Here is a 24138-nt window from a genome sequence, read left to right on the forward strand (position 1 = left end):
CATTGGGAGCCACTTCCATCCAATAGACAGGCTAGCACAAGCATAGGCTCAACCTATTTAAATAAATTAATTAATTAAAATAAAAATAAAAAGAAAAAAGGTGTGATTTGATGAAGAGCATACTGGGAAGTTAAAAAGCTATGTTGCACGGGACCCTTCCCCCCAAAAACACTCATGTACCCTATGTCCCCATGTTCCGGGGACTTTTGGACTCTTAGGAAACGTCCCCCAAACTGTTGGGGACTCCATTGGGGACTTGCTAGTCGTCACCAAAATATTTCAGACATATTTCAGGGATGTTCCAGACAGATTTCAAGGGTTTTCTGGGAAGATTTCAGGGATGTTTTGGGAAGATTTTAGGGATAATCCAAGCACAAAGCTTCAGCGTTGACAATCATGGGCATTGAAGATTGAACAATATGATCATTTTTCCCATTCATTTTTTTTGGAATGCATTGAATCTAAAATTTTTGTACAAGTTGTAGCTCAAAACATGGGTTTTGTATGATGGTTTTATTTTGGATTTCTAGTGATTTAGATATTGGATTTTAAATGGTAAAATTACAAAAAGCACCCTTCATGTCAAGAAAACATAAAATACAATGGTTTAAAAGGATATCCTTGTGGTTATTTTTCTTGTTCTTTCTTAGGATCATCTCAGCATTTACATATTGTATGTGGGTTCGAGGACTCATTCAAGTTCAGTGCTTCCATCATCCAAGCATTGTGAAAACAATCAGACAGTTGTGAATTGGATTGAGTACTAAATGTTTAAATAAATTCCTATTCAATCCCCTTCTTAATCTGAAATATGAATTTAATATCATTAGAAAACCAAATTATTTATAGTGGTTTTCAACACAGCGATAAAAGTTTGCAAAACCTATTGAAAAGGGAATGTCTTTTGTGTTTAACATAGTCATCATTAACAACAAATACGAGGAAAAAAAACTAATATAAAGACAGCTCTCCTTGATAGGTTGTTCATGGACCTTATTACAAAGTTAAAGTAGTTACACTTAAGTTTCCTAAATCTAAAGCTCGTGTCTAGTGGCCAAAAATGGAATGTCACTCAACCCCTTTTCAAATTGTTTGAGATTTTCAAAGGCGAGCGTAAGGGTTGTGCATAATACTAGCTTGAAACAACTACAAATGTTAATATTGAATTCTGCATATATATATATATATATATATATATATATATATATATATATATATATATATTGCCATCCCCAACCCCCCGGTCCCCTGAAAATTTGGGGGTGTGCTCTAGCCGTTGCAGGGACTCATCCCCATCCCCGCCATTCCTCGGTCCCCAAAACCAGTGCAACATAGTTAAAAAGCAAAGCATAAATAATTGTATAATACTCTTGGAGATGGGTGATAAACCCCAAATGTCATGCAAGAAAATTTCATGAGTAGTGATACCAGAAACACGCATTTAGGCCAATAGGTGAATTGGTAAAACACCCTCCTCTAGACCTTTGGGGCTCTGTAAGGTCACAGGTTCAAGTCCCAGTGCTGGTAGTGGATTCCTCACACTAGTGGAGGTTTCCAGCAAGGTGGCTGGCTTCTCACACTGTAGGATGGTCCTGGATACACTGAAAGGTACAGCCCCAAAGTCACAGATAGCAGGTAACTTATGACTGCCCAGGGAACTCAAATCATGGAGGTACAGCCTCTGACTTAAACTTCAACGGGAAAATAATAAGAAAAGAACTGTGCTGGGGCTCTGGAAGGTCAAAGGTTCAAGTCCAAGTACTGGTAGTGGACTTCTCGCACTAGCAGGGGTTTCTAGCAAGGAGGCTGGCTTCCCACACTGTAAAGGGAAAACCTCCAGTCTGTAACCAAAAAAATATCATTAAGGAACAAAGTTACAAACCCATCTCTTCAATGTAAAGTTGTTCATTTCCATCTTACAAGATGCCTTCTATCTGAAATTTTGCATTATGCGCTAAAGCCCATAAAATTCAGAGTACAATAGGATCAGAAAATTTCCAAGCATTCATGAATGTGCTTTCTGTATGCAACATGATGTTCCTATGAAAAAGTTCTCAGATACATAGTACATTTTCTAAAAACCTCCAGTATTGGATCATATACAATATATGCAAATTAAATCACAAAAGGCTTATCCATCCAACGAATAATGCACCCACGGCCTTCCAAGCACTCAATTAGACTGCGTGGTAAAATGAACTTTAAATCTTCAAAAAGCTTGAGTTTCTTTAAACTCTCGCAATCCAGCAAAGCCGATGCAAAACTATTCACTGTTACATTCTTCAAATGAACCAGCTTCATATTCTGCAAGCAACTAAGCCTGGCCAATGTCGACAACCCAACATCTGAGATTGGGCAGTAAGAGAGATTTATCTGCAAAGATACAACATGTTGCAATTATAAAAGGTCATCATCCAACAGATATGCCAGGCAATATGAACCAAAAAATTGCATCTCCCTAATACTAAATGTGTAACCTGTCGTAAATTTTGGCATGAGTTAGTTATTGCCAATATTCCTGCATCATCAATATTGTGACAACCTTTGACATCCAATGCAACTAACCGCTTACATCCTAATGCTATTGCAGAAAGACTAGCAGATGAGATGCCAGGACAACCACGAACTTCAAGATTATGAAGTTTCTTCAATCGGGAGAGAGATTTCATTGCATAATCAGTGACATTTATGCAGTATGAAAGATTAATACTCCTTAACCTCAGGCAACCATTAGCAATTGCTTCTAATCCAGCATCACGAATTCCTACAGATCTGATATAAACAATTTCCACTAGTAAGCTGCAAACATCTTCAAAGTCCAGACAACACTAACACAAAGATGTAACTGGTGGACTCAAATAATATGTACCGGTACAAATCAAGTTCTTGGAGATTTGAGCAAGAGGCTCCTATATGGATGATCCCCTCGGCAGATATATTTAAGCATAATCTTAGATTTAATGTGATCAATTCAGAGCACCTAGAAATGGATTTTAATCCTGCATGAACAGATGTGATATATAAGAACAGAAGATAATGAGAGAAAATCTTCATAATCTAGTAACCCTATTACTATTAAGTCTCTTTTTCATAGCTAAAAAAAATTAGGGAACCTTTATCGTTTATGCGACAGTCGGTAAGGTCAAGTTCTCGAAGTAAAGGACATCCCTCTGCTAGCATAGTCAAACTTCTTTCCGTAACCAAGCCACAGGATTCCATCATGAGGCAGGAGAGATATCTACATGATGTCGCAACAGCCTTAATAGCAATGTCAGTTAGGTCACGACAGCAGGTGAGGTCTAACTTGTTCAGCTCTGTACAGCATGCCGCGATTGCAGATATTCCATTATCTGTGACTCCAATGCACTTGCTTAAGCTTATTTCCCTCAGAGACTTGCAACTTTTCCCAATAGACTCAAGTGCGGTCCTAGAAATCATACAGCCATCAAATTTGATTGTTTGCAGTCTGTCAAAATGTTGAAAGCTGGCAAGAAGTGCATTTGTAACCTGCAAATCATAAAGTATGAAATTATAAAAAATAGATCACTCTCACCAATGAAGACTACGCACTTTAGTACTTCACAGCCACAAAGCTAAAAGCTTCTGTCAAACTTTAATCAGAAACTTACTGGTATGCAATAGGCAAGAGTAAGCTGGCACAAGTGTGAGGAAACACTTGCAAGGGAAATTATTCCTGTGCAGCTGACATTCCGACACTTCGAAACATCAAGTCTCTGTAAAATAGAACCAGCTACATGTCACTCCAGAATCCAGATAGAATAGATAAGGTATCAAGTGTCCAATTCTTCTGCAGTCTCTAAAATATCTTTTCTTTGCCAATGCCCGATCAGAAATGAACCCTTGATAAAGAACATATAAGCGAATCACATAAAATATCTTAAATTGACAATACATGAAGCATAATAAGTCCTTAATAAAGAACATAACTGTCAAGTTAACTACAGCTCAGCAACCTTCCACATAATAGAGCAAACGTGAATGAAAAGATCCACAACTTTTGCAAGAAATAGGAGACAGATAATGAAGAGGGCTTAACTGGCCCATATTGTGAGAACTGCTAAAGGCTGAAGAGTTTCTTGCAAGCCAAGATTATAGTGTACATTTTTTTGTCAAGCTTGCATTTCTTGTCAATGCAAATTTTTAATTTATGCTCAGTTTCTCGGGCACAGTTATGGCAACTGACTATAACTATGTAAGATGTTAGTACCTTTTGTATTGTAATTGATTCATTTTTGAACCTGTAATTTCTGGTTAGTCATTAACGTTATAATGATAATAATGAATCCTTAGAAGCATACTCAAGGAACCCACAGACATTCCTAACAAAGAAATTCCATTACAGGCAATCATTTCTATGGATGGTACTTCCTAACATCAAGAATGATATTCCAATAGGAATAAAACGATATTCAAAATACATCAAAAGAACCACAATCTAGCAATGGCAAAATCATTTCGCTTCAAATATAGAGCTTTGGGCCTATGAAGAATTTGGAAGAAATAAAATATTAGATTGTCCAATGTCAACTATAAAGAGGAAAAACAAGAGGTACAAGCACAGGTGTATCATGTAGAGCAAGCAACTTGAAAACATGGGATCTCGACAAAAAAAAGAATACAAGGTTTGCTAATAATTAGAGAACTGTCATCGTCGGCACCAAGGCTGCTTGGATGCGGGGGCAGAAGCAAGAACAAGAGTGACAATTTTCAGAAGCTTCCAGGTCAGGAGCGGTTTAGGGAGCATTTTTTATATAATATATATTTTTATAAATTTTGATGCATATATGTCAACAAAAGCATGTGGAATAATGAATTAGTTATAAAAAGCATAAAAACATGGGTTAAACCATATAAGATCAATCATTTACTAGTTATAATCCTCATCAACCACAAGTCCACAAGTTACAACATCTAGCTTTTCAATACTCATCAATCTTAAAGTTTCAAAGTTTCAAAATTCAATATATAACATTTGTCATCACTAAAGTTGTACTTGTAACCATTACCAAACAATAGCAAAAAATATCAAACATGAAATGAAATGTTTCAACTTTCACGAGGCATCATATTCATAACTCATTACCAATGAGTTATAATTGCCAACTTCAAACTTCGAACTTACATTGTCATATATTGTTTACAAAAAATACCCTAATAAATACGAAAGAGTCAATAGTTATAGAAAATACTAGAAACTAGAAAAGACAAGTAAAATTACTATCTACTAAAATTTCTTCTTTCCAAGAGAAACTTGTAATTTATTTTCTCATGATCTATGAACAATGGGAGTCTCCTCCCGCACAGTCGGATGACCACATCCAGAACCAAAAGGCAAATGACATCCACGCAACGTTGTAGATGGAGGTGGCAGAAAAGCTAGTGCAACTTGAGCACTGCTAGTGGATGATGGGGGTGGCATGGTTGTTGATGTTGTTGTTGTTGTTGCTTCATCCTCATCGTCCAAAAGTTATGCTTCCAATTGTTCTAAATGTAAGGCTCCATCCTCCAAATTGTCCTCCTCTGGGTTGTTGTCCCAAGTGATATATGCTCTATCAAATCGAGCCCACTTTGTCAACAACCTCAAGTTGCAGTGTACAAAAACCAAGGTTTCTGCCCGGTTTTCATTGAGGCGGTTTCTTTTGACATTGTGGATGAAACTATAGGTGCTCCAACACCTCTTTGTAGAATAAGTATTAACCACCTATGAAAGCACTTTAACTGCCAATTTTGCCAAAGGTCCCCCAGAGCCATACATGTTCCACCATTCAATAGGATCCAAGCTATCTCTATCATCAATTGCATGCAAAGAACCAAACACTCCACTTTGACTAAAGTATGTGCTTAATTCTCAACACAATCTAGCACACTCCTCCCTGTCAGGGACCAGCTTGTCTAATGCTAGCATATACCCATTTTGTACCTATGGATCTGTATGGGGCTTTCTCCTAAACCCACCCCCAAGTGCAGGTTTGGCTAACCAAGATGGATAGTAGTATTTTGGTGTAGGACATATGCCAAGGCATGGAGTGGAAGATTAAGATTATCCCACCTTTTGACTACATGTTTGTGCATATGATCATACAAGATGGGATCTTTCGGCTGAACAATATCTTTGATTTGTACTAGCATGTTATCCATCTGCTCATACACCTCCCCATTCACCGGCGCATCTATATCTGCAAAACGAATCATGTTATAAATGGGCTTGGTGAACTGCAAAACATTCTTCACACTTGCCCAAAACTGACCATCAAGAACAGTGTCATCCACCTCTTGAAAATATTCCCTGTCAAATGCAGTTGCAACCTTGTCCTTTAATACCTGACACTTGATACCATGCTAGACAATGCCTCTCTTAACTTTAAAAGGCGCTTGAAGGTCAGGTAATAGCTAGCAAATCTAGTCTTTGCAATCCTCAATAGCTCCAACCTTGAGAGATTGCGAAAAGGCCATGGGCATTGCTATGATTAGTAATAAATCTATTATTTTCTTGCCTTCCTTATACAATTAGCCAATCCTACACACTAATTGGTTTGACAATGTGGTGCCTAGAATCATGTCTGCTTGTGATGAATTTTAGCTTTATAGCAACTTAAAATTTTCTCTCTTAAATGCAATTGGTTTCACTCAACTTCGATCTTCCAAAGTGGAGTTATGCCTAATTTACCAACATCATTATTTTCAGCCTTTGCTCAAAGAGAAAACTTGTACAAATTGTAAACCCTTGATTTTCAGGCCAAATGATTTAAAATTTTAACCTATAACACCCTCAAATGTCTGCTTTAATTGGGTCACATAAGATTTTAATCTGGAAACTCTTCAAGTACACATCAGTTTACTAAACCCTACAATTTTTAGCAAAATTTAAGGACTAGATATGAACTCTAACTTGCAAAAACGATATCTCCTAGAAATTTGCCCCATTTTTTCTAAAATTTTCACTATGGACACTACCAAGCTTCTTCTTTTCAGTAAATCTTAATTTAAGGGTCAAAATCAAAAGATATGCACAGTGTACAACAAATAATCATGTTTGGTAGCTCTTCAAAACTAGAATTGAACCCTATATTGTATAGAATGTTTCTCCTAGAATCTTGCACCAATTCTACTAAAGTTTTGATCAAAGATACAAGTGTATCTCTTTGCAAAAAAATCAAGTGAAGCTCAATTTTGATGTCCCTAGCAAATGTATGGATCTGAGACTCAAGGGTACTCCTTAAAGGAGTAGGCTTGAGAATTGCTTGCTCTGATACCACTAGTTATGGACCAAATACACAATACAAAATAAACCTTAATACACCAAATATAAACATGTGGAGCACAACTCCAAAGAATATAAATTATGATAAGTTCCATAGTAACTCCTATGATATTAGTAAAGACCTGCTCATAACCCTGAATATGAGATAGCATAACCATCCGACATCATGACTCCACCATTACCTTCACCATCGGCATCAATGCATATTTTATAATTTTCATCAAGATATAGCAATCACAAGATAAGTATTAAAGTGAAAAACTCCTTTAATTGCTAAATCTTTCTTTAATTTTAGCAATCCACTCAATTTTTTTCCGTTTCTTTTGACAAATGCTAGAGGATAGGCAATTCCAAAAAAGTTTGTTATAAATCTTCAGTGCAATTCTACAAGTCCAATGGATACTTTAATTTCCAAGACATTCTTTGGTGTAGTCCAACCCACAACAGCTTCAATTTTCTGTGGACGCGTAAGAATTCCTTCTTAGAATATGGTATGTGTAATGTTCCAAAATAGGAAAAACAATGATATGCAAGCAAATAGCAAATTTACACTACAGAAAATTTTAGAACAATTTAGTAAACACCCAGAACAATCAGAAATATGAAAGCATTTGTCCCGAGGATGAACCACATTAGTTGGTTCAAAACGTCGACCAATTCTATAACATGTGATTAATCCTGAAGACATACTGATTATCGATATGGATCACAAAAGTCTGAGATCAACAGTATGAAAGCAGCTGAGCCATTTTATTATAACTAGTGCTAGAGTACAAATATATGGAAGGAATACACCTAGGCTTACCTTTTTTAGCAAGCAGAGCAATGCCCAGGTGAAGCAATGATAACCCAGAAACTGTCCAACTGTTTCTTTGCGCTACCCTAGCAAATATGCATTATCTACTGCAAATATATGGCTGAAAACCCCACCTCTCGTGCTCAGAAAATTCTGCAAATTTATTTCTGAGGTCCTTGTCAAAAACCCAGAAATGGTTTGGCCTTTTCGACCTTCCAAAATCAAACCCAAAAAGGCACCGCTCAGTCCTCAACAATTTTGCATTGTCTGCTGCAAAGATACGGCTGAAAACCCCACCTCCAGTGTTCAGAAAATTCTGCAAATTTATATCTGGGGTCCTTGTCAAAAACCCAGAAAAACTCGGAAATGGTTTGGCCTTCCAAAATCGACCCCCAAAAGGCCCTACGCCCTCCAAATCTACTGAAGCACACTGCCTACCAATACACCAGCAAAATCCTCCCCATACACTCCTAAAATGTAGCAATCAACTCCACCAATACTTCCCTTATTTCTCCTGGCAAGCAATAGCCCCAATGGCTGAAACTCTATCTCCCATGTATGCCCAGTTTCTCTCTTATGCGTTGGCCACAAAATCTACAAAATCATTCCTGAATATTGTTGCCACTTTCAGCCGTCAAACTCACCCAATAGCCAAAAAATCTATTAAGCCTTCTTCTCTTAATTTCTCCCAGCAATAACCCTCCGGAAAAATGTTGCAATGGCCACACTAGATCCACTACTGCGTCCTCCAGAAATACACATTGTTGGGGCAAACTGAATACAAATGTTGGAAATCTCTTTACAAATCTCCTCTGGACGATAATGGATGAACCTCTCTAGGGTGGCACTCGAAGTCCCCTGAAGAAAGGGTGAGTTCTCCGCTTGGAAAACTCTTGCTAAACAGCAAGTGCTCAGCTAAACAACTCAAGTAACAAAATCAAATTCGATAAGCCAAGAATGCCAAATGAAGTGTGTTGCCTTCCTTTTATAACTTTCATGGAGCTTTTATTCTCGCCTTTTCTTCTCTCTCATGCATTTCGAATCATTGGCTTAGGGAGTGTGTATTTATTATGTGGGTGGTCCCCACATATCATTAACAAAACAAAATAATATAAAATTAACTTGCCTCTAACTCCTAAGTCTTCTATCAAAAATCAAATGGGCCCCATCTTCACCAAAATTGGCCCCCAAAATGTAGAAATAAATCTTGTTCCAAAATAATTTAGGAAGGGACATTACAGTCCTCCCTGCCAAAAATTGTTTGTCCTCAAGCAATGCCTAAACAAGTGCCCTCTCTAACTATTGATCACCACTATAACCACTAATAATACCAAGGTCCCAAATGTACCATTGAGTCATCCCCAATCTCAGCACTGTCCCGACATGAAGGAATCCCTTGATACCAAGATCCCAAGCCATCCTAATCAATGTGAAGCACACCTTGCTCCACTCGCTATCCAACCAGATATAGGTACCAGAAGCCCTCTGCATGCTAGCAATAAGTAAAGCATCATAGTGTAGAACTCTGCCTAACTCCCCATGAAATTTCCCTACTGAGTAGTCCATCTCATGCACTACAAGAGTAAACTCCTGAAGATGCAATCCAACCCTGTTATGCCAAAATCCCCTTCTCGTCACAGAAGGAACCTATCCTGCTAACATCGTGACACTCTGGTCATGACTGACTACCTAGCATGCTCGTACCAGAGCCTCCTCTCCCATAACTCTCGGCCATAATCTATGCGATGATCGAGGCTAGGCCAATTTTGCCAAAGCGACTCAACAGTGTCAGCGCCTATCACTCCATGGCTAGCCCCAATCCTGAGAAACAATTTGCCTCATCCTATGGTGAGGGATTTGGTGATCCCCCATGTGTCTTCCTGTGAATGAATCAGTCTGCCTGTTATCCCGACCATGCTCACTAAGGAGTGGAGTATCCCACCAATCCACTGGATCCCATAACCATACTGGAGGTCCACAACCCCCAATCCTCTCTGCCTGCCGCTGTGATATGTTGCTAGCTGTTGGGACCCCTCTATGCCCCGTCTCTGCCTCCTATAGGTATCCAATAGGTAGGCATCAAGCATCAAGAACTTGTGTCGCGAATATCCAGCCGCTTTGTGCCTGCCAAATCACACAACAAGATCTACTATCCCAGCTCCTAATGATGTGCCTGGGTACTGTTGGAAGCCTAGGCATCATCCTGCCAACAAGGACTATCGTCCTCCGCACCTCATGCTCACCTAACGCCTTGTGCTGTCCAACTGAAAAAGCACCATGTAACTCCCTCTCGGTCACCTCCCCAAATGTGAGCCTAGGGGTGGAACATATGCTACCTCGACAATCAACCATGCCATCACTAAGCCTGTAACTGTCAACTCATGCACCTACCAAGTGTCTCAACTGGAGAGTCTCCTCTCGGCCCATGACACATGGTGTCTCATCCACTTGCCTAGGGTGAGCCTTCCATGCCCTGTTGCCTGAATGGAGAGTGTCAAAGGGCAACGACAAACCCTCTGCGACTGTAAGCAACACTGGAGGATGATGGGTGGGTATGTCCCAAAGAGTATGATCAAGAGTCTATCGGAATTCTCAAGAGTAATCCTATGGACAACCCTCTCTCCACCTCAGATCTGTTGATAACCCCCTCGAGGCCCTGCTTCCACTAGACATGGTGTCCCCAAATGCTCAACAATGTCCTCATGGATCCTAGGTGAGTTGCATCCAATGGTACACCTACTATCCTTGTCCATAAGTCTCCCTAGAGGCAACGCTCCAAGAGCCTGTTCCGCCGCATCATGTGTCACTACATACCACCAAGTACCACCACTTCTCGACATGCCATTGTACGCCGCAACTTGTCCCTGTACACTACTAGATACCCCCAGCTACGTCTGTACCATCTTGTGTCCTACCTGTGTCACTGCACATGTCACTCCCCGCACATCCTCGATGCAATGCGAGTCACTCCTCCTACCCCATAGTGTAAACCGGCATGTTGTGGTATACTACCATGCATCTCCATGCTCCTCTGCAGTCCACTGCTCCTCGCTGCATAGCCCTGCACACCACTGGGCGCTATGGCCTAGAATTGGGTCCGTATTGATCAGGTCACATCCCTCTATATAACATTAGACGCTACGACCTAACCATGCAGTCTTGTGTACCACTACCTACAGTGATACCACCCTGTAACATATGGTATTCCGCATGTGCCAACGTGTCTGCCACTCTGCTAGTGACCCCACCATGACACGCATCATGTCCCCTCGTCCATCCTGGTAGACCTGAGCACCCTAACTCCACTCCTACTAGAGGGGATATCTTTGTTGTGTCGATGCTCTGTGACCCCAGAGTCCTAAACCTTAAAGGGAGACAATCTCCATACAATATCCGATCCGGTGGCCTACCCATGCCACCTCTTCCAACCAGCTCTTGCCAGAAAATACTAATCATCTTGCGACCCCATGAGCAACCAACATGCCAATACAATCCACGGAGTCTGCCCACAAACTACTTGTCTACTAATGCCGAATGGAATTCCCCCAAGGAAATGTATGTGCTCAATCACTAAGTCGACTACCTAATCAATGGCATAGCCATCCCACATGTCTGATATCGAATAAGGAGCTCCACCTGGATCCCAGTGGCAACTTGGGCCTCCAGTGCCCTCGGTGTCTAAGAGCTCCCACTGAGCCTTACTCCAGACTATGACCATCTCCATGAGTCCACTCCACTCCACCGGGTGCCAACTCAGAATCTCTCGATATCCAACCCTAAGAGAGGGATCGAATGCACGAACTCCCGCACATAGAACAACCCCGGCATGCGGATGTTGCACCTTGTGCAACTCCGACTGGCTCATCCCGCTATCCAGGTCAACACATGAGATCTGACTAGGTAGCTTTGTCTCCCTCTCTCCAAAGGGCAAAGGTGACCCAATAGTGTTGCTAACCTGGTCATCCCCTCTAGTATGTCTAGACAACTCTGCCTCCCTCAAACCAATGCATAAGGGTGAGCTAAAATCATTGTAGATCCCATCAGTGTGCCTCTTAAGCGAACTGTGCTGAAATCCCAAGGTATGGTCTCTATGATGCCCCTCATCAATGGCTAGCGCAAAGGATGGTTGCACATCCTCATCCATCATGGACTCTACACGAGCCTTTGATTGCTCCTCCATAGACAACCCAACATGTAAGACATGCTCACCAGTCAGTTGTAGGTGATTGTCGTCTGACAACATTGTCATAGATTTGGGTGCTTATGTACCTATTGGCTCCTCATCAACAGTGGGGATGTCTCCTGGCACCTCATCAACCTATGGTGCACTACTATCACTTGAGAACTCGATCACCACCAAGGATACCTCATCAATGGATACCTCAACAACGAATGAGATCTCATCAACAAGTGTATGCTCAATTGTCTCCTTGCCAACCATGGCCCCTTGAACTACTCTCTTGTCTTCTTCCTTAATCCTCTCCATCATCCCAGCATAATTCCACTGAATCCCCATTGGTTTGTGCATGCCTCTTAGTTCACAGAACTCCTAAAAAGAGAGGGACACCTTAATGTCATGACCTAATGATTGGTATGCCCTCCAATTTGCTTCCAATAACTCCACATCAATTGCAATCATGTCTTGCCATCTTGATGCATTACCCATAATTTTGGGCATAGTGGATTTGTTGTATAATTGAGAATGGTCTTGATTCCCAATTGCGGAATGAATCAACTTTCCCCCACATCAATCATCATTTGTTGCATCCTAATCACCTCATTCAAGGTTACTGCCATGTTGTTTGATTCTAATCTTTCTTTGGATCCCATGATTTCTTAGCTTTTTATTTTGGTCTTGTCATAGAACGAAGGGTTTCCCACAGGCTGAGCCAAGATTATGGCTCTGATACCACTGTAATGTTCCAAAATAGGAAAAACAGTGATATGCAAGCAAATAGCAAATTTACACCACAGGAAATTTTAAAACAATTTAGTAAACACCCAAAACAATCAGAAATATGGAAGCAGTTGAACCATTTTATTATAATTGGTGCAAGAGTACAAATATATGGAAGGAATACACCTGGGCTTGCCTTTTTTGGCAAGCGGAGCAATGCCCAGGTGAAGCAATGATAACCCAGAAACTGTCCAACTGCTACTTTGTGCTGCCCCGGCAAATATGCACTATTTGCAGCAAAGATATGGCTAAAAACCCCCCCTACGGTGCTCAAAAAATTCTGCAAATTTATTTCTGAGGTCCTTGTCAAAAATCTAGAAAAACACAGAAATGGTTTGGCCTGGTTTTGACCTTCCAAAATCAACCCCCAAAAAGGCATTGCGCAGTCCCCAACAATTATGCACTATCTGTTGCAAAGATACAACTGAAAACCCCACCTCCGATGCTTAGAAAATTCTGCAAATTTATATCTGGAGTCCTTGTCAAAAACCCAGAAATGGTTTTCCCTGATTTTGACCTTCCAAAATCGACTCCCAAAAGACCTTAGGCCCTCCAAATCTGTTGGAGCACACTGCCTGCCAATACACCAGCAAAATCCTCCCCAAACACTCCTGAAATGTAGCAATCAAATCCACTAATACTTCCCTTATTTCTCCCGGCAAGCAATAGCCCCAATGGTTGAAACTCTATCTCCCACGTATGCCCAATTTCTCTCTTTTGCGCTAGCCATAGAGACTACAAAATCATTCCTAAATATTGTTGTCACTTTCAGCCCTCAAACTCACCCAATAGCCAACAAATCTATTGAGCCTTCTTCTCCTAATTTCTCCCGGCAATAGCCCTCCGGAAGAATGTTGCAATGGCCACACTAGATCCACTACTGTGTCCTCCAGAAATATGCACTGTTGGGGCGAACTGAATACAAATGCTGGAAATCTCTCTACAAATCTCCTCCAAATGATAATGGATGAACCTCTCTAGGGTGGCACTCAAAGTCCCCCGAAGAAAGGGTGAGTTTTCTGCTTGGAAAACTCTTGTTAAACAGCAAGTGACCCAGCGAAACAGCTTGAGCAACAGAATCAAATTCAATAAGCCAAGAAGGCCAAATGAAGTGTGTTGCCTTCCTTTTATAGCTTTCATGGAGTTTTTATTCCCGCCGTTTCTTCCCTCTCATGCATTTCGAATCATTGGCTTAGGGAGTGCGTATTTCTTATGTGGGTGGTCCCCACATATCATTAACAAAACAAAATAATATAAAACTAACTTGTCTCTAACTCCTAAGTCTTCTATCAAAAATCAAATGGGTCCCATCTTCACCAAAATTGGCCCCCAAAATGTAGAAATAAATCTTGTTCCAAAATAATTTAGGAAGGGACAATACAGTATGACCCAAATAGCACACAAGTTCCTATAAAACTCAAGTTTCCTTTTCATATAATGTTTGTTCTCACTTAAGTACATGTCAATATTTGTTATGCTTTATTGTGTTCTGAGGAAACATGTAATGAAAAGTTGCCAAATGACCATTAATAAATGTGTTTCATTTCACCATTAAATAAACCAATTACAAGACAATATCTCGAATTGCACTCCAGCAATGGTAATATCTTCTTTGTCTCACTCTAGATGATTAAGTTTATTCCATTTTATTGACCCACTTACTATGCCTTTCTTCTTAATGCCATCAAAATCGGATAAATTCATTCTAATATTAGTTTTCATTGAGCATACTAAACCATTGGACAGGGGTGACTATGATATATTGGTGTTGTTTTGTTGGTTTCTCCTTGGTAAGTTTATCTACATATGCTTCTATTATTAAGAGGTCTGTCATTTTGTCATGTAGCTGATCGGCAGGGGAATTGTGAGCTGTTAAATAATGTCTCTGTGATATTAATAAAGGAAAAAAAAAAAAGGCTGGGTATTTCAATGCTTTTGGAAGGAGGTTAAAGGTTCAAAACCTTCTCACAATGTTTTCATATGTTAAAGAGCTAACATTTTAGTATTCATGTCACCTCTCCAACTGTAACATTGGAACATCGAGAGGTCATGAGCATGGATAAAAGAATGGCATCACAAAAGACGGTTGGCAACAGCTTGTTAATACCATGAGAAGTTTGCTCAGAGATTTTGGTAGAGATACTCAAGCACAAAGCCCCGGATAAGGGCTGTATGATGACGTAGAGATATGAGCAATGGTGGACTAACATTACAATTGGCAACACACTAACAGATGGAAAGAGGATGCAGAAACATAGGTATGAGGAATGACAAAAAAAATTGAGAACAGAGAAAGTTATGCTAATAGGAAGATGGTACCTTTTGTCAATTGGATCTAGCTTGGGTGGTTGGGAGTATCCTCTTCACCCAAGTTCAATTCCCACGTATGTTGAATTTTTAATGAGTAGATTGTTATAATAGCCTTCAGCCCTGTGTTGACAAAACTTCATAGGAAAAAAGGAAGACAGCACTTTTTATTTTAATTTATATTCCATTTATTTATTCATTCCTTTTGTAGATTGCTGGCATACAATGAGTAAGTTTAGAAATAGGCAGGATTCAGAGATTGAGAGCTCTTAAATAGTTTAAATACACTAACGGAAAAAAAAAATGGAAAACAAAACAGTGGAAGAGATGGAAATTACGGTAGAGAAGTGATGGTGAAGCAATTTTTATCTAATATGGGATGCAATTAATTATGGAACAAACGAAACGAAAGGGGAGTGAGATTAATAGTGGAGAGCTTAGGGTGGATAAAATTGGCATACTGCAATGGCAACAAGTGGAAAAGGCAGAATTTGATGATGAAAGAGAGATTCAGGCTCTAATGCCACTTGGGGAGCCTCGATCATTCCTTTCTAACAATAATGCCAGACACCTACGTGAATCAATTCTATGATTACAGCAGAAAATATATCTCTAGTCCAATCCGATGACTGTTATAATATCTCAGGACATTTTATACTACCCTTTTCTAATGTAATAACAGATATTTGAGAGACCTTATCTCTCCTGACTGATAAATATGTTGGCTACTAATTACGCATTTTACTGAAGAAGTTTTGACAATTACAAATAGGAATGCTCTTTCTCTTTTTCCATACCTGCAAAGATTTACTGAGATAGGTAAGGCCATCATCACCCACACCAACACATCCGACTAATGCTAAGTTCTCGAGATGCTTTAGATGCTCAATTGAGGCAAGACATTTGTTTGTTATCTGCATGAAAAACAGATCTACTCAGTATGTAGGGATCTATACAATTGCCGGTCAAACAATTACATATAATAAACCATTTCAGCATTCAAATAAATCCAATCATTGAGATGACATAAAATGAAATTACAAATATGTAACAAACCCTTCATATTCACTCACTCCCTACCTTCCTCTCCAATTATGTTGTGTATCTAGATTCTATATAGTCTAACCCAACCCACACATTGCCATTAATTTAAGATCGAATCACAAGATGTCCCTTAAAAATGTATTAATACAGCTTTGGGCATGATAAGGAATGTTTTTGCTTTAATTTATTAATGAGAAGTGCACAATTAACAAAAGTTTCTTTAAAGGGAATCAGGATTTCTAAAAAAACATTATCCGAAATGATCTGAGATTGATAAATTGTGCTATGAGATAAAGAATGGAACAATAAAAATAACCATAATTACAGGGTGCTCATAGTACTATCCATAGTTGTCTTTCCTTTGAGCTATGCATATTAGAAACAATAGTGCAGCCTAAAGGCTAAAACTCAGCAGAGATGAGCTGAATCATTGCAAACGGAGATATGTCCAGCAATGAAGCTGGGTTGACAACATCAAACAATGCAAGAGTAACTGCAGAGAAACTTCTAAGAAAACTGTAACAATTTAGTGGTGAACTGGATGTTCATAGACACCTTATGAGCATATATCATTTACAGCACTTTATAGATGCATTTTCTGCATGTGTGAGCCTGTAAGCCATTTCATGTAGAACAAATGTATGGCTTAAGCTGTGGCTTTTGCTGTTATAAAACAATATTACTCAAACCTGTTAACATTTGTCACATGGTTAAGCAGAATTCAGAAAACTGCTTGCTAGAAAAATATATGCATAGTCGAACTTTTCATGGCTACAAAGTTTAGAGGTTTGACTGCTCTCTTTTCCATAACTATGCTTTCAAATAAAGTTCACTATTATAAAACAATGCATCTTCGTATTGCAATCATGTCAAAGTGCCTCTCTCTATCATGTAAGCACAGAAACCTAAAGGCACAGCGGAGCTCCGAGCACCCCCAAGGAATAACCAAAACTTAAAATTAAGATCTATGTTAAGAGCAGACCTGTAAATAAGAGAGATCAAGATTGCGTAGATCCTTGCATTTTACCACAACCAGCTCAACTCCAAGGTCTGTGACACCCACGCACCACTTGAGATTCAATGTCTGTAATTGACTGCATCCAACAGCTATGCATCCGAGACCTATGTCAGTGATCTGCTTGCATTTCACTAGTTTCAAAGATTGCAACTTCTGGGCCTGTGCTATGGCTTCTGCATCATAATCTGTTATTTCAGTGCAATTGGAAAGATCGATTTCGACCAAAGACTGACAACTCTTAACCACCTCAGCAAGGCCCAACTGGGTAAACCTCCTCAGCTGTGAAAGGTTGATGGAAAGTAAATGATTCCCAATAATATGAGCCACATGCCCCAAAGCCTCGTCTGTGATCTGAGAGCACAGAGATAAGTCCAAACATTCAATCTTGCTGTATCTTCTCAAAATTCTCGGAAGCAATTCCGAGCGAATCAATTGTACTTTCTTCCTATAGCTGGCCTCCAAAAAAAAAAATGTTTGCAGACCAGGCACCACGACTTTCTGTCTATAGGGTCCTGTAGTTTATCAAGAATAGTTACGAGGATCTCATCACCAAGAATGCTGAATGATGCGTTACGATGGATAACAATGTTCTCCATTGCCAGATATCAAAATCGTAGACTCCTGATTAAGGAAAAGTTTCCGATTCAGAAAAACGTCACATCATTTTTTCCAATTCTCCGCAATAACTTCACATATATAGCATAACGGAAGCCTTCTGTGTGCGCATCAGGTTTTGCAGTTAAAGGCACAACCAAATATGACATTTACGAATGTTGCAGATACTAAATATCTGAGTTTACAACTCTAGGTAGACTTAAGCAGCAATTGAAGTTTTTGTGGAAAAATCGGCTTAGATTTCAGAAGTCTACACATACACAATCTGCACTGAAGTTTTTCTATCAAACTGGACTTAGATGTTGGGGCTCTTCTAGGACCAGAGCACCAAACAAACATTCTCTGAAACCCAACACAGACGTCAAGTATATACTGTAACCCGAGCAGAGAAGAACATGCACCAGTATCGACCGAGCTGTCCTCTCTTCAAGACAGTTAGAGATCGACATATTTTGTCGACCTCTAAAGGGCAGGCAGCTAGAGGGCTTCGCCAAAAAAAATCATTGGACGAGGTCAGACACCTGTGAACGAAACCCTGCAATTACCCAAATGACTGTTATAATTGAAAGTTGCCCTACGGACATCCCAAGCCACAGTGACAAAGACGATGCCCAATAAACACGTACTTCAATTTGGTTCCTAAACCTTGCCAGATAAAAATCAAAATCATCAAGCTTTTCATTGAAACTCGAATAGTATTTGTGATTTTCAACGATGTGAAATGAGAACTGCAGTCATCTACACAGACGCAAATCAGATTTCAAAATTCTGGAAAACCTCAGATAAGAATTTAGTTATTCTCTGTAACCTAACCCATATCTGGATCTACACTTTGGTGTGGACCTCACTCTCTGTCTTCAACTCTGCTTCAAAATTATGAGTCTAAGGGTGGCTCCAATCCGAGCAACGACCACCCATACATTCTACTCTTCTTCTCTGCAGTAATCCTGACCTCCATTTATCTCGTTATCAGAGCTGGAACTCAACAGCAATGTCCTCGGTTTGATCTCTGCGAAGTCTCTGAACTTGTACTTAGGTCAACGTGATTTATTTTCTCAACTCGTACCACCGGGGAATACTTTCTCTCTTCATAGATCCGCCCACTGTCCTTCTCAACCAGGCCATCTCAACATCAAATCCACCGGTTACACTTTTCCCTTTTCTGTAATTTGATTTCCGTCAATTACCACAATCTCAATTTCCGTTCCTTTACATAAACGTTAATCGGTCCATCGAAATATTTCACGTAAGTAGGACACCGGCTGAGTAGAACTCTAGCCATCCGAACAAATAAGACATTGTTTCTTTAATTGCTCTGGCTAATGGCTGTCAATTAAACTCAGTTCTATGAAGTATTATTCACTAAACTAATTTATTTGGTAATCCCTAAATGAATGTGGACATTTGATTGGAGAGTTACTCACAATAGATTTATTAACATATAATAAAAATCCAAAATCTATATTAGGAGAGTGAATATTCTCTTAAATTTTTAGATTCATAAATTAATGTATTATTTTTATATATACATATTTTAAAATAGGGAACATAAACAAATACAATTATTCACAATCATAATAACACACTATATGATTGGGAAACCTTTACTGATGTTGCCATTATGGTGTGTATGGTTCTAGCTAGTTGATGATTAGCATTGGTTCATGATGAGAGCTAGCTCATATTGGCATTTATGTCAACCCTATGTAGATTAGTTAATGATTGGGTGTCTTCCTTGTATCATGATTGCAGCTAGTTGAGTTGGCATTAAGATGGTTAAGTTGGCATTGATGTCGACGCTTGATGTCAACCTTTTGATGATGGTCGGAAGATGGCATTGGTGTGTTTGATGGTTCGTCATGTGCTAGTGGTGTTCATGGAGGTGTTGTCTTGAGTTGTCTTGTGTTGGCATTTATTAGCATGTGCATTGATTGGAGGTGCTGCTACAGGTGATGGAGATGATGGCTCGTGTGTAATTAATGTTGTTGAGTTGGCACACTATATGAGTTGGAATACTAGGTCTTCATGCTTATGTTCATGGAGATGACTTGTTGCAGTGATGGTTTGCCATGATGATGATGATGATGTTGCAGAGGTGCTATAAATGTCTATCAGAGGTGTTGCAGCTTGTGGAGATGTTTGTTGCAAAGTGGAGGACTTGTTGGCACTCTTACCAGCGTTATTTGTTGGCCTTTTAGGTCAACTTGGCAGTGACACTTGGGAGACAAGTTTGATCCATTTGCAAATGTGTTAGAGGCTATGACAGAGGTTTGGAGGCATGTACAGGAGTTGAAGAAGGTGATCCAACAGGTGACAAAGGTTCATAGTTGAGAGTCCATTGATTTTCCTTATGATCTACCCAAGTCGCCCCCATGGAGGCTTAACCATGCGACTGAAAGGTTCCAGTCGCTGAGAGACAGACCTGCGCATGCGACTAAAGGTCTCCAATCAAATTTTACCAGTGTTGTGTGTGCGACTAGGGTTTTTCACAAAAAAAATTCTCCTCATTCCTCGCGCAAATTGGATGAAAATTTGCATGTAAATTCAAAGAGGCTTCTAAAATAAGTTGTAAAGGTCATGAATGGTTTGAAAAGGTCCTCCAATGATGTGAATGCTTTTAGTGCACAAGTAGTGATGTTAGTGGCTTGATTTGGTCAATTTTGTGCACTCTTGATCCCAGCCCCAAGGTCAATTTCGCCCTACATGTTTTATATACTTGATTTTGGAGTTGTGTGATTGCAGATGGTGAATGAGAGTGAGTTAGAGAAGGTTCCATAGAGTGAGTATGATTTAGACCTGTCGGAGAGCATAGATGCTTCAATATATGAGTGTTAATGGCTACATAGTGAACATATTTGAAGCATGTTGCAAAATAGATCATATTTGAAGTTGTTGTAGCTGAGATTGTTTTGGAGAGTTTTGTATGTTGTTGGACAGTGTTTTTGGTTAGAGACTCTCACATTTGTTTTTGCGGGAGCTGCTAATGTATTTGGCAAATAGCCATAGTGTCTTATGTTGTTGATTGTATTAAGTAGCATTATATTCTTATGTGAAGGTTTGATATTGTGATAATATTCAGATTTGATGTGGCCATTATTTTGCTTATTTGGAGAGCATGTGTTTGTGATATTTCTATTTTGATTTTGTGATGGTATCTTGTTGTTGAGAGCATGATTGCAAAGTTGAATTAGTGTTGAGCCATTCTCGGTTCCAGTATGAAACATTTTTTAAACGAAAACCACATAGAGGAGTGGAGTTGGTGGACTCTAGTGAACTCAATATAAGTGAGCAGTTTTCTAAATCCAATTGTGGTTAGATAGTTTGGCAGAAACTAGGCGAGGCTTGTTGGTCGTGGTGGCTTCCAGTAGATTAGAGTCTATAGAGTCGTTTGATAGTTTAGGAGTAACCGAGCAAGGATCGTTTGGTCATGGTAGCTTCCAGTGGATGGTGGTTTGTAGATCAGTAGAGAAAGAGTCTCCATTTGATAGTAGCCAGCTAAATCTCTATGTAATGAATTTGCTTGACATAATAGAAATTCAAAGCAAAGCAACAGCAACAGTAAGGGTGGTTTTTCTCTCGGAAGGGATTCCACCATAAATCTTGTGTCCCTTGTGTGGATGTCTTTTTGATGTGTTGATTATTGCTGCTCTCATGGTTATCTTGTTTTAGTTGCTTATATGGTTTATATGCATGAATAATCTAATGTGTTGTTGGTGCCTATATGTGTGATTCATTAAAAATAAATAATTGGTGAAAATTGTTAAGAATACGCACTACTGATTCACCCCCCCCCCCTCTTAGTAGGGCTCAAAGGTTTCCAACAACTAACCAAACCCTGTTGGAAGGTGGGGTTGCTCTTCTCTCTCTTTCTCTAAATAGAAATGGATGCAAGTACAAAGGAGTGAGACTTGTGGCCCATGAGATGTTATATTACACAAACCCTCTTTGTTTTCTCTTCCTCTATCCACTCTCAACTACTTTGTTCATCTATGGAACAAAATGCACTCGAATAAAATGGAACCCCTTTTCCTTCTAGTGACCTACTTATAATGCACCATGATAACCTACCAGTGGTTAAGTTTGACTCCTTCAACTCTTAATTAGAGTTACAATATTGACTCTTCTAGAGTCTTTTTCATCATGATCTTGTGGTCAGCTCATTTCCCATGAATAATTAAGGCTAACATGGCATCCTCTTGAATGGTGATGGTAAAAACAACAAGGTCAACTTCTGAGTGGCATAACTTTTGCATACATACTCTAATTGAGGTGATTTTTACATCATTGGAAAGGTATTTGTGTGTAAAATAACACTAGGGCTGTGGGGCTTAAGCAACAAATTTTTACCCACAAAAATGTTGTTTGATGCCTTGCTTCAAGAAGGTTTCAGACCCTAGTTTTCACAACTAGGAATTGTCGGTAAAAATGGTCATGTGAGTTGATTCCTCCAATTTTTCCATTCTAAAAACATCAAGAGGGATGAAAAATAATATAATGATCTAGTCCATATCATACCTCCCCTTTTGAGAGGTTTTTGGTCCCCAAAAGTTTTTAATAAATGAGTTGAGGATATTTTTCCTCTACCTTCTCCCAAGTGTACCATTTAGCCTTACCTGGAAGCTATCATTTAAACACAATCAACCAAAAGTCATGCTACCCCCCTTTGTAGTTTTGGACCTCTTTTACAGGATTGTATCTTCTATCAACTCTACCTGAGCATCTGGTGTTTAACCCTTTATAAAAGGTAGGACATCTTCCTCTTCCGAATCTAGAATGGATAGCTTATAGAGTTTCAAGTTCTCTACATTTATCATTGACTAAATGCACATGTATGGGGGTAGACTAAGTATATATGTATTATCTCCAACCTTTTCCAGTATCTCAAAGGGACCATATCACAAAGCCTTGGTTTTCTTACTAGGACCCTATAGCCTCTCATTGTTCAACTATAACCATACTTTGTTCCCCACTTTGGATGACTTTTTGTTCTATGTTGATCATGTTTGGCCTTGTATTGTTCTTGTAAATTATGTTGAAAAATGCAGCAAGAAATTCTCAGTTTAATTTTCCCTTGAGAAAATTCGAAATTCCACATTAGTGGACAACTTGGATGAGTTAACTGAGGTGACATGATTATTGTCACTCAATTAGAACAGTTAATTCTAGTTAGGGGCATGCAGTTCAGTTGTGTGCAGTGATTCCTAAATTTTAGGAGCCTAGGTTAAGTTAATTTCAGTTGTAAGCAATTAAACGAGTTCTAATATTGAAGGTATTGAAGGAACTAGTTGGTGGTCACTTAAGTAGTAGGACATAAGTCTAACTCAAAGATCATCTAGTTAATGATCAATCAGCTAAAAATTAGCTCATGCATGCAAAGAATTTGAATTTCCCAGTTGTGGTGGAGTTTCCAAGATAGTGAACCAACAGTTGTAAACTAAGTTGAGTGTACAAGTGTTGCATGAGGTCAGGTGGACCTACCTTGGGAATTGCACAATTAGTTTTAAGAATTTCCTAAATAATAGGGACTAAATTTCTCTACGAATTGTGCAAGGAAATAGGGGCTCAGGTGAGGCTAGAAATTGACTATGTCTAGGTCAGAGCTATTCACTTGGCAAAGAGATAGGTTATTCACTTGCAGGTTGAGCTTAGTTGAGTGGAGCAATTATAATACATCTCTATCCATTTGATTAATGAACGCAAGGTTGAAGGGGTTTATAGAAGACTATTTTCCCCTAGAAAAAATTGTGTGCATGTGTGTTATTTCTTATTGCATGTTTATGATTGATGTTCTAAATTGTGAATTGAATTCCATAGAGAAGTATAGTAGGTCTGTGTCTTCTGATTTTGATTAAAAATTCATGAACAGTTGCAAATCTACAACATATATTCTACATGGTATCTAGCAAGATTCAAATTAGAGCAAGAATTTCGAAGTTATTTCTCAGAAGGTTCGAATTTGTAGGTCAATGTAGTAGGATTTCTTCAGAGTTGGGAAAATGAGCTTCAACAAGTTGAGACTAGTGTATGCCTTGGAAGGCAGCTCTAATTTCATTACATGGAAGTATCGTATGGAGCCGGTATTGGATGATTATGGATTGCTAGAATACATCAAGATAGAT

At 39.2% G+C, this 24138-nt stretch overlaps 1 protein-coding gene across 1 annotated transcript; it reads right to left on the bottom strand.

Moving 5' to 3' along the window:
* Positions 1-1893: 1893 nt before the first annotated feature.
* LOC149161343 (F-box/LRR-repeat protein 3-like) lies at positions 1894-19161 on the bottom strand. Its single transcript, XM_089436943.1, has 7 exons — positions 17369-19161; positions 16140-16256; positions 3630-3734; positions 3114-3507; positions 2870-2999; positions 2478-2772; positions 1894-2373 (listed from the first exon to the last, which is right to left on the bottom strand). Exons 4-7 carry the CDS (start codon positions 3436-3438, stop codon positions 2116-2118), a joined length of 1008 nt encoding a protein of 335 aa, XP_089293069.1. The 5' UTR covers positions 3439-3507; positions 3630-3734; positions 16140-16256; positions 17369-19161; the 3' UTR covers positions 1894-2115.
* Between the last annotated feature and the right edge of the window lie 4977 nt (positions 19162-24138).

Source organism: Pinus tabuliformis, chromosome 5_2 (genome assembly GCF_031772625.1).
Source record: "Pinus tabuliformis cultivar Carrire ecotype Pingquan chromosome 5_2, CPIR1, whole genome shotgun sequence".
Taxonomy (NCBI): Eukaryota; Viridiplantae; Streptophyta; class Pinopsida; order Pinales; family Pinaceae; genus Pinus; species Pinus tabuliformis.

What these genes read in the sequence shown, in the direction of transcription:
- LOC149161343 (XM_089436943.1), bottom strand. Translation starts at nt 3,438, where the DNA reads ATGATTTCTAGGACCGCACTTGAGTCTATTGGGAAAAGTTGCAAGTCT. An exon ending in CTGTCGCATAAACGATAAAG is followed by an intron (nt 3,000 to 3,113) that starts GTTCCCTAATTT and finishes CTGTTCATGCAG; the next exon opens with GATTAAAATCCATTTCTAGG. An exon ending in CAAGAACTTGATTTGTACCG is followed by an intron (nt 2,773 to 2,869) that starts GTACATATTATT and finishes TGTTTATATCAG; the next exon opens with ATCTGTAGGAATTCGTGATG.